Raw genomic sequence first — 18,579 nt, 5'->3', positions numbered from 1 at the left:
AAAATTTAAAACTTAAACTGCCAGATGATGACACCTCGATTCGACTTTAGAGTTACAAGTTCAGAATGACACTAAATAACCACTTCAAACGCAAACAGATCTATGCTATATAATAGAAAGCTACTATGACGCACAGCACGGTTAACAAACTTGAAATACCAAATATTTGATGAAAATGTGTTATGGGGTGCTGGTAGCACCCCACGTGGCAGGTGCCGGGTTAAGGCCCGCTTGCTCATTCGGAGTTCAACTCAAGTTCAGCGCCATAACCGAGTTCAAGGAATGAGGTGCCGTTATACGTGGTACGCACTGCATGCCTTGAGCTCGGGAATGGCGCTGAACTTAGTTGAACTCCGAATGAGCAAGCGGGAAGCGGGCCTTATTCTTTTTTGGGCTATGGCCTTGACAATTATCCAGTAACCAGGACTAATATAATTGGCCAATATAATGAAAAGTGCTAAAAATGTTGCTGAGCTATGAAACCAGGTGTCGCTCTTCTGAACTTGCATGGTCCCAATAGCATAATAGGTATAAAGTTTAAAAATGCATTTCTCAAAGAAAATTACGTCGTACTGTTTATTCATATAAATGAAATTCTAGACCAAATCATATGAAATGTAGGTGGTATAATTTAACACTTCCTCATGAAATAATATTTTTTTACATTATAACCCAGTTTCATAAACTTACATACATAACAAATGACCTACCTGCTTAGACATCCGAAGACTATAAATAAAATCAGTAATGGTAATGAATATGATGTTTAACTATCCACTAACTCGTAATAGGATACAGGTTTGTGAGTATTAATTACATTTTCTTCATGTCTTCTACACACATGACACATAATATAAAAAATCTAAAGTTTTTTTGTTCTGTCGTGGAATGACGACCAATTATTCAAGCGAGGATTCGAGGATACAATCTTGTTATAACGTCGGTTATAGATGTCACGAAAGTTTTAAACAAATTTTATCAATGTAAAATTTAGACTAATTATTGTTGTATAGTCTAGAGTCTAGATATACATGCCATGACAAACAACTTTCCTTTAAATTAATGTAACCCGACCCGGGGTAAGTGGAACCGCGAATTTCAGTAGTCCCTCTTTTGAAGTGCATTGACCAAACAATATTTCTCTAATTCTGACTTATTTTTGTCAAGATTACTGAAGGCACATTAACTAATTGTTACACAAACCTATGAGCGAATCACACCTTAAAAGTTTCTTTTGTTACTTTTTTTATTTTGGTGTCCATGGATTACTGATGTGGGGTAAGTGTCACTTGAGGCACATTTTTACTAAGGACCCTTAAGGGGAACGCAGCAAAATGCTTTATACTCTTTTTCTTGTTACCTCCACTTCTTCTTCTTAGCCTACTTCCAATTTGTTCTGGCCATTCTTTTTATATCATCTACTTATCTTCTGTGGTCTCCATCTTGGTCGTTGACATTTTTAAGGTCTACAATGTTGTATGTTGGCCAAAGATTTTTCTCAGATAAATTCTGTGAAAAAATGAAAATTTCAAAAATTTCTGAAGAAATGAAATACACACACCCAAATTTATATGGAATCACCATGTATTTCAAAGTAATATTTATTTCTTTTGAAAAAACTTGTTATTGTTGCGAAGATTAAAGGTTTTTATTGAAAATAAACAAATACTTATATAAGACAATCGGATAGTACAGCCCGGTACGGTATAGATTATTTGTTTGAGTTGCAAGTTTAACGAAAATAAATAAACTAACTTTTGCGTCTAAAAACGAAAATATGCCTCATGTAGGGTTATACAACTTACAACGAGGAAAGATTATTGGTCTTGTGGAGAAAGTAATGTTCTCAGCTGCAGAGTTAGGCGTAATACAGGGTGTTCTGTCCAAAACATATGCTAGGTAACAGGAACTAAGAAAGCTCAAAAATAAAGCAAGGGAAAGTCGTCAAAAGTAATAACGGCTCTCCGCGATCGTTTAATTGTCCAATCAGCTAGAAGACACCCAACCATTTCTCACCTGCAGCTCCAAAGGCAGCTTTTGGAAGCTACAGGTGTAACTGTTTCAGTTGAAACGATAAGAAGAAGAGTTCGTGCCAAGAAGTATACAGCAGGAGACAGTTATGGGTTCCTGAGTTATCCAGGCAACACAAGATTGATCGCCTGAATTGGTGTCTCCACCACCAAAACTGGAACATTGGGAATTGACAAAATGTGCTATTTTCAAAAACAGTCAGGATTTAATGTAATCAGATGGAAAATCAGATGACCCACGAAATCGTGTACTTACTTAGAGGTCGAGGAAGACAAGCAAGAACGAAAACTGTCAGATCTGTTCACAAATATACAAGGGGAAGTGTAATGTTCTGGAGAGGAATTGTGATCCGTAAAAAAACTCCTTTAATTTTCATCCAATCAACTTTAACTGCTCACAGGTATGTTGATAATCTGTAGTCAGGCTCTGGAGAGGTGCAACAGGAGAAAATTTAATTTTATTGCATGATAATGGACCTCTACATATCATTAGAGTGACTACAGACATCATTGAAGCAGAAGGTATCCCTTTTTTGGAGTGGCCTGCTTGCTCACCCGAGCTTAATCCTATAGAGTATTTGTGGGATATGCTTAAAAGAAAAATTAGAGCTCGCTGGGATAATCCACAAAACACCGCACGGCTAGTACAAGCTGCGTTTAAAGGATGGAGCAACCTACCACAACAAAATGTTGATGATTTGATTAGGAGCGTGCCCACGCAAACTGAAGCTTGCATAAGGCCTAGAGGTGATAACACTGACTACCACAAAATACAAAAAAAAATAAAAACAAGTTAAACATTATTCGTTTTACATTGAAATTTTCTAAGCTATTGACTTTAAAACAACTACTGTCAATTTGTTTGTTAAATACTTTATTGTTTTATTTGATTGTTATGTATTTGTTATTAAATTGCTTTAAAATAAATATTGTTTGACTTCGTGTGTTCTTTTTTTAATTCGCACGGAATAGTAAGAAATATCAGATGATCCCATATAAGTTTGGGTGTGTGTATATCGACTCGATTCAAGTTCTCTGTTTAACCCAGGTATGACAATACCAAAAGGCACCGTTAGGAAAATATTCCAATTTACGGTTCAGAGAACCTGCATGAATCGAGTCTTTGTACTCTAATACAGAGTATGGCATTAGTAAAATAGAAAATCTACTTTTTCGTTTTGATTTAAATTTGTCTCCTCCTGCCATCCCCCGATAGTACTATTTCTAGGTCTACCCGTTGTCAAGGAGGCTCTGCAGAAGACAAATTTACACCAACACGTCCGTAGTTTCTCCGTATGAAATAAACTATTTATACCGCAGTATGGTTAGAACGCCCTCTAACGGGGAATAAGTGAAATGAATGTCGACTCGATTCAAGTTCTCTGTTTAACCCAGGTATGACAATACCAAAAGGCACCGTTAGGAAAATATTCCAATTTACGGTTCAGAGAACCTGCATGAATCGAGTCTTTGTACTCTAATACAGAGTATGGCATTAATAAAATAGAAAATCTACGGTTTCGTTTTGATTTAAATTTGTCTCCTGCTATCCCCCGATAGTACTATTTAGTAGTATAAGGAGGCTCTGCAGAAGACAAATTTACACCAACACTACAGGGTGAGGTAGATAACTGGCCTATTAGAAATATCTCGAGAACTAAAGGCAACAGAATCATGAAAATTGGAATACAGGGGTTTTGAAGGATGATCTATTAAATGAAAATATTTTCATCTATTTTCTACTTCCGGTTATACCGGACGTGGTTTATAACTTCGTTTTTTTAAATGGGACACCCTGTATATTTTTACATTTTTGGATTCTCTTCGATGTCTTCTTTCTTAAAATATGAGGATTTGTAATGTTATACAGGGTATTTTAAAAGATAATTACGTTTTTTTATTAATTTCGTAGCAATATTCAAACTCTGTAGAATTGTAGTAGTTTGACAACTAAAACTCTACTTACGTTCAAATGATTTTTTATATAGTCTACTATTGTTAAGAATCATTAGTATAGCTAAATTTTTAATTTTAGTATACAGGGTTGGTCGAAACACGGAATGAGTATTTTCTGAGTTTTCTTAAATGGAACACCCTGTATTTTAGTATTGTAATGAAATGATATTTTATGGTACTTTTTATTTCTTAAGCATTCCCTATACCTAACTGCTTTAATTTGTGCTTAATTGTTAGTCGCACCAAAATCTTAACTACGTAGGTATCTTGATAGCTAAACCATCATCATCATTCTCTTTGCCTTATCCCTATTCGGGGTCGGCTTCCCTAATTGCATTTCTCCACACAATTCTATCTTGGGTCATATCAATGTTAATCCCCTTTACCAACATATCCTGCCTCATCGTCTCCCCCCATGTCTTCTTTGGTCCTCACCTCCTACTCCTTCCAGGAATCTGCACTTCAGCTATTCTTCGTATTGGGTGATTAACGTCTCGACGTTGAACATGACCAAACCATATTAACCTATGCTCTCTCATTTTGACATCAATTGGTGCCACACCTAGACTTCCCCTAATATACTCATTTCTAATTTTATCCTTCTTTGTCACTCCACTCATCCACCTAAGCTTTCTCATTTCCGCCACATGCATTCGTTGTTCCTCTTTCTTTTTCACTGCCCAACATTCAGTTCCGTGCATCATAGCAGGTCTTATGGCTGTTTTATAGAATTTTCCCTTCAGCTTCATTGGAATTTTTCTGTCAGACAACACACCACTAGCTTCTTTCCACTTCATACATCCAGCCCTGATTCTACTGCATGCATCTCCATCTATTTCTCCATTACTCTGTAATACCGATCCTAGGTACTTAAAACTATTGCTTTTCACAATCATTTCACCATCCAAAGATACCATTTTATTTGTAGTGACTCCATCTTTAAATGAACATTCCAAATACTATGTTTTTGTCCTACTAAGTTTTAAACAATCATACAGAAGTAAAAAACTTCATTTGTACAATGGTATAAAAAGTTTATTAAAAACTATTAAAAGTCATCCAAAAGGATCTGCAAAACGTTTTCGATCTAGATCAGATCATCTTCAGTGCGTTCTGCCTAGTACATGGAACTAGCAACCTTATGAAAATGGTAACATCGAGAAATATGGTTTACATGTTAATTCTATAATATTTATAGCGACTCCAAGTCGATGTTAAAGGATTAATTTATGCGTTAGGAGTGCTCAAAGGGCAACATGGTTCCCTGCTCGATAAAAAATCGTGGTTCCTGCCAGTTCAATGGACACAGACCAACTGTTGGTCTGTGTCCATTGAACTGGCAAGAACCACGATTTTTTATCGAGCAGGGAACCATGTTGCCCTTTGAGCACTCCTAACGCATAAATTAATCCTTTAACATCGACTTGGAGTCGCTACAAATATTATAGAATTAACATGTAAATCATATTTCTCGATGTTACCATTTTCATAAGGTTGCTTCCTTTTTGGCGACCATATAGTTTTGAAGATCTATGCCCGATCTGGTTTCTTGCCACTTTTTATATAATTTTTCCTTCTCTTTTATCTTTCCTTGTACTTCATTTGACCACCACCAAGTCTCTTTATCCTCAAACTTCTTTCTTGACGTTTTCCCAAGTATTTCAATAGCCGTCTCTCTAATAATATTCGCCATTTTTCTCCAAATTGTGTTAGGGCTTCCTTTCATGTTCCAACATATTTTTTCTATTATTCTTTCCCTGAATAGACCTTCCTTCTCATCTTTTAGCATCCACTACTTGATTTTTTGTGGTCCTCTCCGATATTTTTGTTTAGTTTCGCTTTTTTACTTCGATGTCCAGAACAAGCAGCTTATGTTGTTGGCTTACTGTCTCACTATTACCTTGCAGTACTTGCATTCACGCATTTTGATAGCTAAATCATTATTGGTAATTTTAATGATCAGTCTGGATTAATATGTATTTATTTCTAAAAAATTATTTGTGATTGAATATTTTCACGGCCAACCTAATAAAATTTTACGTATTTTTTGTTGCAATTAATGTTTAGCTTGAATCACCAATAACTCACAAATTAAAGCAGTTAGGTATAGGGAATACTTATAAAATAAAAAAGTACTATGAAATATCATTTCATTACAATACTAAAATACAGGGTGTTCTATTTAAGAAAACTCAGAAAATATTCATTCCTAGTTTCGACCAACCATGTATACTAAAATTTCAAAATTAGCTATACTAATGATTCTTAACAATAATAGACTATATTAGAAATCACTTGAACGTAAGCAGAGTTTTTAATGTCAAACCATTACCATTCTACGGGGTGTGAATGTTGCTACGAAATTAATAAAAAAAACGTAAATATATTTTAAAATACCCTGTATAGTATTACAAAATCTCATATTTTAAGAAAGAAGATATTGAGGAGAGTCCAAAAATGTAAAAATATACAGGATGTACCATCTAAAAAAAGCAAGTTATAAGCAAATTCCGGTATAACCGGAAGTTGCAAAGAGATGAAAATATTTTCATTTAATAGATCATCCCTCAAAACCCCTTTATTCCAATTTTCATGATTCTGTTGCCTTTAGCTCTCGAGATATTTCTAATAGGCCAGTTATCTGCCTCACCCTATATATAATTAACGTTCCATGGGCTCCATGGGAACGAAATAATACGTTCTATGGGACTGCGCAAGACGGTGATCGTTACATGGACGGTTTCTCGTTGTGTTGGAACAAACCTAATATTATACTCTTATAATGAACATTTAGTTACTTCTTAGTATGTATATCACTAACATCTATCTGTTTCTTTCTAGAGCTCACGTACAAAATTGGAAGAGGCACGTCGATATTCCTGTAGCAACCTCAACACCTCACTGTATAATTCAATAAGAAGATCTTCATTTTGTTCAAGTAGAATCAGCGAGATTCCAGTAGAAAATATGGTCAATCAATCTAAGTTAGAAACATTACAGTGGCAACTAAAAGAAGTAAGTTTAGGGTTTAAAAGAGAATCAATTATGTATAAGTAGTATTTTATTTTATTTAATATCATAAATGTCTATTGCAGTTCTTGTGTTCTTTCTTCTACTTTTTCTTATTTTTGTGTAGACATTGTAGCAGTCCCACGAATGGGCGCTATTTGTATAACACTATTAACATGTTGCCGCGACAAAAATATATGTTACGACGAAATTCACCCTGTAGGAATAATGGAAAATAGAATTTGACAAGATATTGATATGTCATATAAGGGGTTGTAAACGTGTTACACAATTTGAACATGTCCTCGGTTGCTCAGTAACGGAAGGGATATGGGAGTGGTTCTTAACGAGATGTTATTCTTCTTCTTCTTATGCAATCCATTAATGGATGTTCGCGATCACGTTTGACCATTTTTCTCTATCCCTTGCAGTATGTATTAGGTCTCCTATGTTTTTTAGTCCTGTCCATTGTTTGACATTACGGAGCCATGACATTTTCTTCCTGCCCACTCCCCTTCTTCCTTCGATCTTTCCTTCAATTAAGGTTTGCAGAAACTGATATCTTTCATTTCTAATTATGTGTCCCAGGTATGCCGTTTTTCTCTGTTTAATTGTGCACATCAGTTGTCGTTCTGTACCAATTCTTCTCAGGATTTCTTCATTTGTTATTCTTGCGGTCCAGAGAACTTTAAGGATTCGTCGATAGATCCACATCTCAAATGCCTCTAGCTTATTCATTGTGTTTATTTTTAAAGTCCATCCTTCCATGCCATATAGGAGCACCGACCATATATAGCATTTTGTGAATCTTAATCTTAGGTTAAGGTCAAAGTCAGAGTTCGTAAAGACGTTTCTGAATTTCATGAATGCACTTCTGGCTCTTTCTAGTCTTCACATAGCCAGGTTCCCAGGTACTTAAACTTTCTTACACGCTCTACATCTTGGTTGTTATATGCTAGTCTTGCATTTTGATGTTGACATAATTGACGGCTGATTATAAGGACCTTTGTCTTTTTTATGTTGATGCTAAGTCCCATGTTCTCGCTATGCTCTCCAATTTTATTAAGAAGGTTTTGGAGGTCTTCTATATTGTCTGCTATTAAGACCGAATCATCCGCATATCGTATATTATTGACCCAGGTACCATTCACTTTGATGCCGCTTTCGCATTCCTCAAGAGCTTCCTGGAAGATACTTTCTGAATATAGATTGAACAGTAGTGGGGAGAAAATGCATCCCTGTCTTACACCTCTGAGAATTTTTTGAGCTTGCGTTGTTTCATTGTCCACCTTGACGACAGCTGTTTGATTCCAGTAAAGAGCCTCTATGCAACGAATGTCTTTTTGATCTATGTCGAGTTGTTTCAGTATATGTACGAGTTTATGATGTTGTACTCGATCGAAGGCTTTTTCATAATCTATAAAGCACATCATTACATCTTTCCTTTGATCGTAGCAGTTCTGAGCTAGCACTTGGGTTGCAACTAGTGCTTCCCTGGTACCCAGGCCTTTTCGAAATCCAAATTGTGAGCAACCAATAACCTTATCGCATTTTGTGGAGATTCTGTAGTGAAGAACTTTGAGGAATATTTTTAAAGAATGGCCCATCAGACTTATCAGTCGGTGCTCTTGACACTTTGTTGCGTTGTTCTTTTTTGGCAAAGAGATAAAGGTAGATACAAGCCATTGGACAGGGAATTTTCCTTTTTTATAGATTTGGTTGAAAAATCTTTGGAGTATCGTAATTCCCTCTTCATCTAACAATCTGAGTAACTCAACAGGAATTTTATCAGGTCCAACTGCTTTCCCGTCTTTCGAGGTATTTATTGCTCTAGTAATTTCTTCAATTGTGATCTCGGGACCAGATAGGTTGTTAATATCTATCACTTGTTCCTGAACGACTTCTATCTCAGGCCTCTCGTCTGCAAAGAGATTTTTGATGTATTTTTCCCATATGAGTTTCCTCTCTCTATCATCTTGTGCCATTTTTCCTTGTTCATTTTCTAAGTTAGAAAATTTCTTTTTTCTGTATATTCCAGCTACCTCCTTTAGTTTCTTATGTAGGTTGTGGTCATCATGTAGTTTTTGTAACTGTTCCATTTCCTCACACTGTTTCTTTAGCCACTTATTTTTTGCCGTTCTTATCTCTCTTCTTATGCATTGTTGTTGTTCTCGATATTTGTCTCGGTTCCCTTGGTTTTTATGTTTTCTTCTTTCTTCGAACATTGCCAGGATTTCGTCAGTCATCCAACTTTTCTTTTGTAGTTTTTGTTTATAACCTAATTCTTTTTTAACTGTATCCGTCATTGTTTCCTCTATGGCTCTCCATGTGTTATCCAAATTAACTTCTCTTTCTAGTTCTACTTTTGTATTCTTTGTTAGTTCTTTGTTTAATTTCATACTTAATTCTCTTCTGGTATTCTCATCTTTAAGTTTAGCATAGTCTATTGTTGGTTCTGGTTTAGGTCTCCTCATATTAGTGATTTTTATTTTTATTTCTGCTAAGAGAAGGACATGGTCTGATGGAACATCGGCGCCAGGGTATGTAACAAGTTCTAGTTATTGATGATCCAAATCTTTTGTTAACCATTATGTAATCGATCTGGTTTCGAACTATACTCTCGGGGCGGTCCGCTGGGGCTTTCCATGTATATAATCGTCTAGGTGGTAGCTTGAACCAGGTATTAGATATTTTCATATCTTCCTCTTGGCAAAATTGATATAGTCGTTCGCCTCGGTCATTTCTCTCTCCCAGGCCGTACGGGCCTATTAAATCGTCGTCTCTGCCTCTCCCTATCTTGGCATTAAAGTCGCCCATTATGAGGTTTACTTCATGTCTCTTCACGTTACTAAGCAGTTGTTTAAGTTCTGCGTAGAACATTTCTATATCTTCTTCTGTTGAGTCCGATGTTGGGGCATAAACCTGAATTATGTTGATATTGACTGGACTGGCTTTCAGTTTGAGTAAGGCCATACGGTCTGAGAGTGGGAAGAACTGTATTACCGATGCAGATAATTTGCTCGTGATTATTATACCTACTCCCTTTCTGTGGTTTTTATCCTGGTTTCCAGAATAGTACATAACTGTCCCTTCGACAGCACACCTTCCTACATCTGGCCACCATGTTTCTGCTATCCCCAAGACATATATCTTCAATCTCTTTACTTCTTGGATTACGTTAGTCAGCTTCCCAGCTTCATACAAACTTTGCACGTTCCATGTTCCGATCTTCATTTTACTTCGTAAGTTCAATTGGGTTAGGCTTTTATCATTTAACTGCGTTCCCCCCGGAGATCCGATTGGGGAACTGTTTATAACTCCGGAAATTTTATAATTAAATGACGTCATTGTGATTCTCTTGGGATAATAAGTAATGAAGGTGGTATCCCGTTGCCTTCCTTCATGCCATTTCTTGGCTTGAGTTTCGGCCGCCCACTCTAGGTCAGACGCCGTTTGTAACCGCCCACTCTGGGTACAGACGTTACAGTTTCACCATATCTGGTTACCCTCACTTAGTTTAGCCTGCAGACCAATGCAGTTGCCCGGGGTGTGGCACGTGGAGCCATAAGTGAGAGTTAGGTGTCTTGCGAGGACCAGTTATCAAGAACCATCTCCTGTCTATGACACTCGATGTGGTCGTTCCGATAAAAGGTACTACCTCTGCAACACAACCCTACAATCCGAGATGTTATTAATATTCTCTTATTAGCTTAGAAATAAAAAAATAGAAAAATCAAATAAAAAGAAATAAAATATTGGGCGCCACTGGTTTCCTTGTGGGAACCATAAATATACAAAAATAGAAACGTAAAAGAAAAGATAGCTAAATCAAAAATTAAACAAAAACCTAGTCAATACAAAATATATAAAATACTTATGACGTGACTTACCTTATCTGTGTCTTTACTCAGCTAAATCTTTGTTGTACTTACGAAACAAGAGAAAAGGGAGAAGACAATAATAGAAAATTATTTTGCAATGAATCAAACATTTTTTATTGAAACTAAATAAAATAAAATTAAAAAGATCTGTGATCTCTTGCGATTTTACATAAAGAGATCATGTTTACCAAAAAGAAAATGAAAAGTTTACAAAAAAATACCTTGTATACTAGTCCTGTATCTGTATCTTCTCTTGGTTGCTTTTAAGTCCAAGGCACAGTTCACTTCACAAAAGTCACTTTACAAAAAACTAGATACATTAAGAGTACATCAATGAATAATTGTTTCCATAGTTTATAGAAAAAATCAGCATTTATTTCTTAAAACAAATCGGCACTGCTCGAACAAAAATATTTAAGAACTCATTAGTCCTTTCGTATATTAAACGGGACCAAAAAAAAATTATAAAAGCAACTCCGTGCTTTAACTATGATGTCAGAAACTGCTAACACAAAAAAACTTCTAACTCCTGCCTGCATCCGAAAAGATTATATACCGCATTGGTATAAGTAGTCGCGTTCGTCTAGAAACAGCGAAAACGCGGTGGTCTTACTTGCTCAGACCATAGTGGAACACTTTAGCTCCAACACAAAGACTTCTGCAATAAAATGGAAATTCAACCTTTCAGGTACTGTAACCCTGCAGACCTCCGAGGCTAACTCAAACTTGACTTCTTTACAGCTCCAACGTAACTACTAGACGGCTCAAACGTAACTACTTGACGGCTCAAGCTCAAACGTAACTGACTTTTTCTCCCGTCCCAATTCAAGACCAGATTCCTTCTCAAACATAGAAATTACCTCCCATTCTGGCAATCACCAGCTAGTTATCCAATTAAAAGAAACCAAATATTTTTTCTACCAATAAAATAGCCAATATTTTACTAGGTCACAGCCCACTAAACTCGTAAATCTTATTTTCAACCCCATCGATGTTTCCCAGCCAATCAAAGATTTACCAACTCATGGATTTAGCGTCACCTTGGATATAACTTTTCCCATGTTTTTCCGCTGATTTAGCTTTTCGCACAGTTGACCCACTAGATACCAACAAATATATGATACAAACTACTCAGAGCCATTTGAGAATCTTATCGCTACTATGGAATGTATTTGTGTAAACATTCTGGCTTTAGTAAACAAAATTCAGTCTCAAAAAAACAGTAAATTCTTTTGATAATTCGCCGAAGATAAACAGCACAATATTCGATGTCGTGAGAAACGGAAAGAATCACAGATGATCTAATTCCACGCAATACACGGTACAATTCCTGAAACGGATCTAGTATATAGGGTGAGACGATAGTATTAGGGATTCGAAAATACTAGTGACCTTTGCACCGTTACAACATGACTGTCTGTTTTTCAATGTGCCTCCAGTAAGTTGTGGTTCCATCGTTTTCACGGTCTTCCCACTGATCACATTCCTATTGATGAACCGTCTCTCACTGTCTTTACTGCTCTATTTTTGTTGTCATTCGGCTTATATGATTGTTTTTTTCTACTCTTCTATTTCTTACCCAGTCCTTGATATTCTCTACCTTGCATCTCCGTCTTATATCTCTACTTCTAGCTTTGTCTCATAGTCTCTTACCATTAGAGATGCATCAAGTCAAACTAGTTTGATTTTATTCAACAAACTTGACTTGACTTGAAAACCAAACTTTTTTTGTAAAAAAGTTTGACTTGACTTGATTTCAATATCTTTAGGTTTGACTTGAAATCAAACTTCTTCAAACAGTTTGAAGTTTGAATATCATATTGCGCAACGTGTTTATTTCCAATTATAATTGAGAGCGTACCGACTTTTGTTTTGACTTATTTGCAGGCCCGCCGAGAGTGCGGTACAGCCGGTACATTTTACCGGGGCCCGGCGATGTAAGGGGCCCGGTGTCGACCAGACCAAAGACGTAATTTTCCTCTTTTTTTTTGCTCTTCACTTTATGTGCATAATGCGTTTAATTAATACTTGGCTATATTTAATATGACTTTTACCCTACAAGAGTACAACCGTACAACTTTCTTCAAAATTGTCTAAAATCTTTACAATATAATTTAGCAGCAGCTCACAGCGTTGGGAGATATTAAAGAAAAATATAGGTGTTTCTGTACCTTCAATGACTTCTACTCGTTGGTCTTCTAGAGTTAAAAGCATTACACCACTAGTACAGAAATTACCTGGAATTGATAAAGCTATAGAAGAAGTTATAAATTGAAATAAGGGAATTAAAAACAAACTTAAACCAAATAAAAAAATACATTAACAGATTTGAATTGTATACTATGTCATCGGTTTAGTTTAGATTTTAACAGCAATAAATCACAGGAGTCAAATACTACAGAGCAGTCAAATAACTATGGATAGGGATATTAAAAATATATCAGGGCTTCTAGAAACCTTTCAAAAAATCAGAAATTCATGGTCTTCCATTATTGAAGAATCTAAATTAGTTGTCAGCAATTATGGAATAAATCCAGAATTTACATCGAATAAAGAAAAACAACGCAAGATTTCACTTTTTGCAGGGGTCCGCTCTTCACTTCTTATCGGGGCCCGCTCATCCCTCTTGGCGGCCCTGCTTATTTGGATAGGTCTGAATCTGCTACTGCGCAAATTAGTTTGTAGTTCATATTATTAAGAAGTATATGCTTGGCTTGTTTATTACGTTCGTTTTGAAGTGTGTGCTTTGTGAAATAATATCTGAACCTGAATATTTTTCGGCTCAGAATAAGTACCAGATCAAATTGAGTCTGATTTTGAAGGTATTCCCAGTGCAAAAATTAAGAGAAAAAATATGCATACTTGTATTATGTAAAAATAAAGAACAGCGTTATAAAATGACAAATAGTGAACTAATTCTTTAAGACGACATTGCAAAGTCGCAAAAAATTCATTAAACCGACTCTATCAAAAATATAATATTTTGTTGTTTCTTCATAAATTTTTGTTAAAGTATTACGAAACGCAATTTTTGAAGCTCTTACAACCTCTTTATCCCATCTGTATCTTTTTATATTTTGTTGTGAAGAAAGGTCCAGCTATTTATTGCAAACACGTGTTACTGTGCTTGATCTGGTTAATACAAATTTTAAGATTTTTTCACTTGAATACTATTGTTTCTATTGTAACATGAGCGGAGCGTGAGGGGGCAATATAATACAATCCAGGGGTTCTATGTAAAATACAAACGAAAGTTGAAAAGTTGGGAGATTGTGATTCCGTAGTTTTTTTATTTTTTAAGTTAAAAACAATGTTACGTAACGCGCTGTTCGAACCCCCTCTCCCCCTCCGTATAACGCGCCGTAACGTTTTACATGCCCCCCCCCAACTTGCGTTACGTAATACTTGAACGCTTTCAAAGTAGATTAAATTACACTTGGTTTGATAAAAAAACTATCCAACGAATTCTTTGTTTTAATCTAGTATGGTTCAAGTGGAAATCGGTGAGACTGTGCATTTTATCAATGAAATAAGATATGTCTCAGACACTCTAGAAGCCGCTAACGATAAAATGTTTTAACATCGCATTAATCATTGTAAATTACTCGGCGGATATTAGTACAGTGAAAATAATAAGACGAGAACAGGACGATAATGATTATAAAGAATAAATTTTCAAGTTTTTTCTACTTTAATGACAAAAAAAGCAAGCTCATTAGCAGAAACCAATTCAAAATTATTTTGCACATCATATGTGAAACATTATTTGGTTGAAAAATCTCATTTTTGTTGGCACAAAAATATATTAATTTGTCTGTACTAAATTACAGTTCTGCTTATCTTGTTACTATCAACATTCACACAGTGCTGCCAAACTGAATTTTGTTATTTTGGATGTAAATTTTTTCCACGGATCTCCGAGGGTATAGTACCCTAAAATTTACACCCAAAATAACAAAATTCAGTTTGGCAACACTGTGCGAATGTTGATACTAACATATCCTTTTTAAGATAAGCACAACGTTAATTTAGTCCAAACAAATTAATATATTTTTTTTGCCAACAAAAATGAGATTTTTCAACCAAATAATGTTTCAAATATGATGTGCAAAATAATTTTTAATTGGGTTCTGCTCATGGGCTTGCTTTTTTGTCATTAAAATAAAAAAAACGAAATTTTACTCATTAAATCAATGTTGTCGGGTTATCGTCTTAATTATTTTAACTGTACTAATATCCGTTGAGTAATTATGAATGATTAATAGGTCGTTAAAACATTTTATCTATAGCGGCTTCTGGAATATCTTAAAAATATCGAATTTCATTGATAAAATGCGCATATTCCACCGAGCTTCGCTTCGACAATACAATAACACTCAAATATTATAAAAAAGTTATATCGATAAAACGAAACTTGCCAGCAAGCAATTCTAAGCATACAGGAATCATTTTCAAAAAATTTACCCTATTTTGATTATAATCGCTTCCCGTATTAAGTTACTTTTATGTGGCACTCATTCTATTATTAATTTTCTTATCTTAATTGGCAACTAACATGTCAATCTCGACAAAAAAGTATATCTACTAAATAAATTATTTTTCAAACTCTTTCAAACTAGTTTGACAAACAGTTTGAATTTTCAAACCTGTACGATTGACCAGTTTGAGTTGACTTGAATTATTTGTCAGAAGGATTGACTTGAGTTTGACTTGAAATTAAGTCAAACTCAAGTCAAGTTCAAACATTCAAGTCAAACTTGTGCAACTCTACTTACCATCGATTTTTCTAAGAGTTTTCGTCTCTGCTGTTTCTAGCATTCTGTTTGTTCTCTCTGTGTCAGGTCGTCTTCTTACCGTTTATGTCATTATTGCTCTGATGACTGTTTTGTAAATTCTGCCTTTCATTTCTTATCCGACAATTTAGTTTCTCCATATTGTTTCATTTAGTAAAGGTAAACATGTGGCTCTGTTTGCTCTATTCACTTGATCTTCCACTTCTGTTTCAAGCTTTCCGTAGGTAGATATAGTGTGATGCCTAGATATTTAAACTACATACTTAACTTAATCTGTTATCTGACCTTCCGGCCCTAATTTAATAATTTAAATCTTAGTAGATTTGATGTAATAACCAAGCATTTAGACTATTGTGGGAAAATTGACATGTTAAGTTTCCTTTCGGTTACATTAAATTGATACAGTATACGTTGTAAATCATCTTCACTTTGAGAAATTAGTATTGCGTCGTCTACATTACTTTAAGTGGTTTTTCCCATTTGGTACCTACCCTTTTCTAGTCCTTCCTTTTTTATTATTTCATCTATGGTCAGATTTAACAGTAGAGGACTCGAGAATCCACCTATCTTAACCCACATTATCAATCAGGTTCGGAGGCTTCACATTGTTTCTTTGAGCAGTATTCGTTTTTACGGTTTGTAGGTTGCTACTCACCCTTTACATTTTATCCGGGCTTGGGGCCGGCTTTGTAAAAAAGCGACCTTCAGACACAGCGATAAGTATTAAGTCACAGCAACTAGTTGCGATGACAAGTTACTGTGATTTGTTGATGATTGTGAAACGCTGCGCTGTTTAGACGCTGCGATAAGTTGCTGTGATTTATCGCGATGTGATTGACCACAACAAGTTGAAGAGATGAGCATTGTGTACATTTTAGACTCTTCAATGAATTATAACTAGTTTTCATCCTAAACAAATAGAAACTGTTACTTTATTCATAACAAAAATATAAAGGTTGGGTATGTTATACAGGGTATTTACAAAGTTATAACCAATTTTATATGAAAATCGTAACAAGTTCAACTCACTGTATAAATAAAAATAAGCACAACGGCAATGGTTTATTGATGCCATATTTTTTTATTTATTGTCAAAATTTTTTGAAAATGATTGATATTGCTAATTTAATTTATATCTAATAAAGGGTGAGTTAAAACTCAAGAACATTATTTTTTCAGTAAAATTTAAATGGAATACCCTGTATTTTATATCACTGTTAACCGTACTTTAATTTGTATACAACATTCCCTATGTCTAAATTTATTAGTTTATTTTCATTTTTCTTTTATACTACGTTTAAAATTTTCAAAAATACTTATTAGTTTTCTCAGGTTTCGACAAAAATGAATCCCATTTAAATAGCTTTAAAGCCGAAAGTACGTACTGAAAGTTCGTACCCATCCCCTTAATGGTAACAATTTAATTTGATAGGTAAATAAATTCTAATTCGGTATTATTCTCCCATATTGATGCAATCCAACTCCAATTTCGATAAATCGCGGTACCGTTTAGACACGACGATAAATTAAAACAACTCGATCATCACAACAAATTGATTCAATCCGATACCAACTTGAACCCAATTCCAACTTTGATAAATCGCTGGATGCACCGTTTACACACAACGATAAGTTGCAACAGCTCGACTGATATGGATAAGTTGCTTGATTTATCGCTGTGTCTAAACGACGCTTTAAATTGGAGCTGAAAGGTCAGATAATAGAACAAGTAATGGAGTTTAAATACCTAGACATCACACTATCTAGCTACGGAAGGTTCGAAACAGAAGTGGAAGATCAAGTGAATAGAGCAAACAGAGCCGCAGGTTGCCTGAATGACACAATATGGAGAAATAAAAATATCGGAAAAGATATGAAAGGCAGAAATTACAAAACAGTCATCAGAACAATAATGACATACGCGGCAGAAACACGACCCGACACAGAGAGGACAAAAAGATTGCTCGAAACAGCGGAGATGAAAACCCTTCGAAAAATCTCTATGGTGAGACTCTATGGGATAGAGCTAGAAGTCAGATATACGACATAAGACAGGGTAAGAAACAGAAGAATAGAATGGAATGACCACATAAACCGAATGACAACAGAGTAGTCAGAACAGCGAGAGACGGTTTCCCAATAGGCAGACGATCAGTGGTAAAACCACGAAAACGATGGAACGACAACTTACTAGAGGCACATCGAAAAAACAGACAGTCATGTCTATACAAAAAGAAACAGAAGAAGAATAATTTATGAAAATTTTGATAATAAATAAAAAAAATGGCATCAATAATCCATTGCTTTTATGCTTATTTTTATTTATACAATGAGTTAACTTGTTACAATTTTGATATAAAATTGGTTATAACTTTGTAAAATATCCTGTATAACATAACAATCCTTTATACATTTGTAATGGCGAAGTTAAGAAGATTTTGAATATAAAATAAAATACAGGGTGTTCCAATAAAAAAAATTAAGTTTGGTCTGCCACTATGTTATCGCACACCCTCTGTAACATTCTAATTAATTTTGAAATGTGAATCTCAAAGTTGGCTACAATTTTTGTTATTAACTTTTATTGCTATTTATTACTGTAACGGATCTACGTAGCTTTACCCCACTAATCAATCACCCTGTACATTTAATTGGATATATGTAAATAAATTCTAATTCGGTAAGATTCTCCTAAATTGATGCGACCCAACTCCAAATGATAAATCGCTGTACCGTTTAGACACGACGATAAATTAAAACAAATTGATCCTTGTGATAAGTTGATTCAATCCGATACCAACTTCAACCTAACTCCAACTTTGATAAGTAGTGCGATGCACCGTTTACACACAATGATAAGTTGCAACAACTCGATTGATATTGATAAGTTGTTTGATTTATCGCTGTTTC

General features: G+C 35.1%; 1 protein-coding gene across 1 annotated transcript in view; it reads left to right on the top strand.

Annotated features, from left to right (window-relative positions):
- The window catches only part of LOC126892361 (uncharacterized), a 485,587-nt gene that overhangs the window by 416,462 nt on the left and 50,546 nt on the right, over positions 1-18,579 (top strand). The window contains exon 2 of the mRNA XM_050661878.1: positions 6,828-7,001. Within this exon, the coding sequence (XP_050517835.1) occupies positions 6,828-7,001 (174 nt within the window). The remainder of the gene's footprint in view (positions 1-6,827; positions 7,002-18,579) is intronic.

This window comes from Diabrotica virgifera, chromosome 9 (assembly GCF_917563875.1).
Source record: "Diabrotica virgifera virgifera chromosome 9, PGI_DIABVI_V3a".
NCBI classification, from domain to species: Eukaryota; Metazoa; Arthropoda; class Insecta; order Coleoptera; family Chrysomelidae; genus Diabrotica; species Diabrotica virgifera.
The sequence above is the reverse complement of the archived record's forward strand: the minus strand, read 5'-3'. Positions and strand labels throughout refer to the sequence as shown.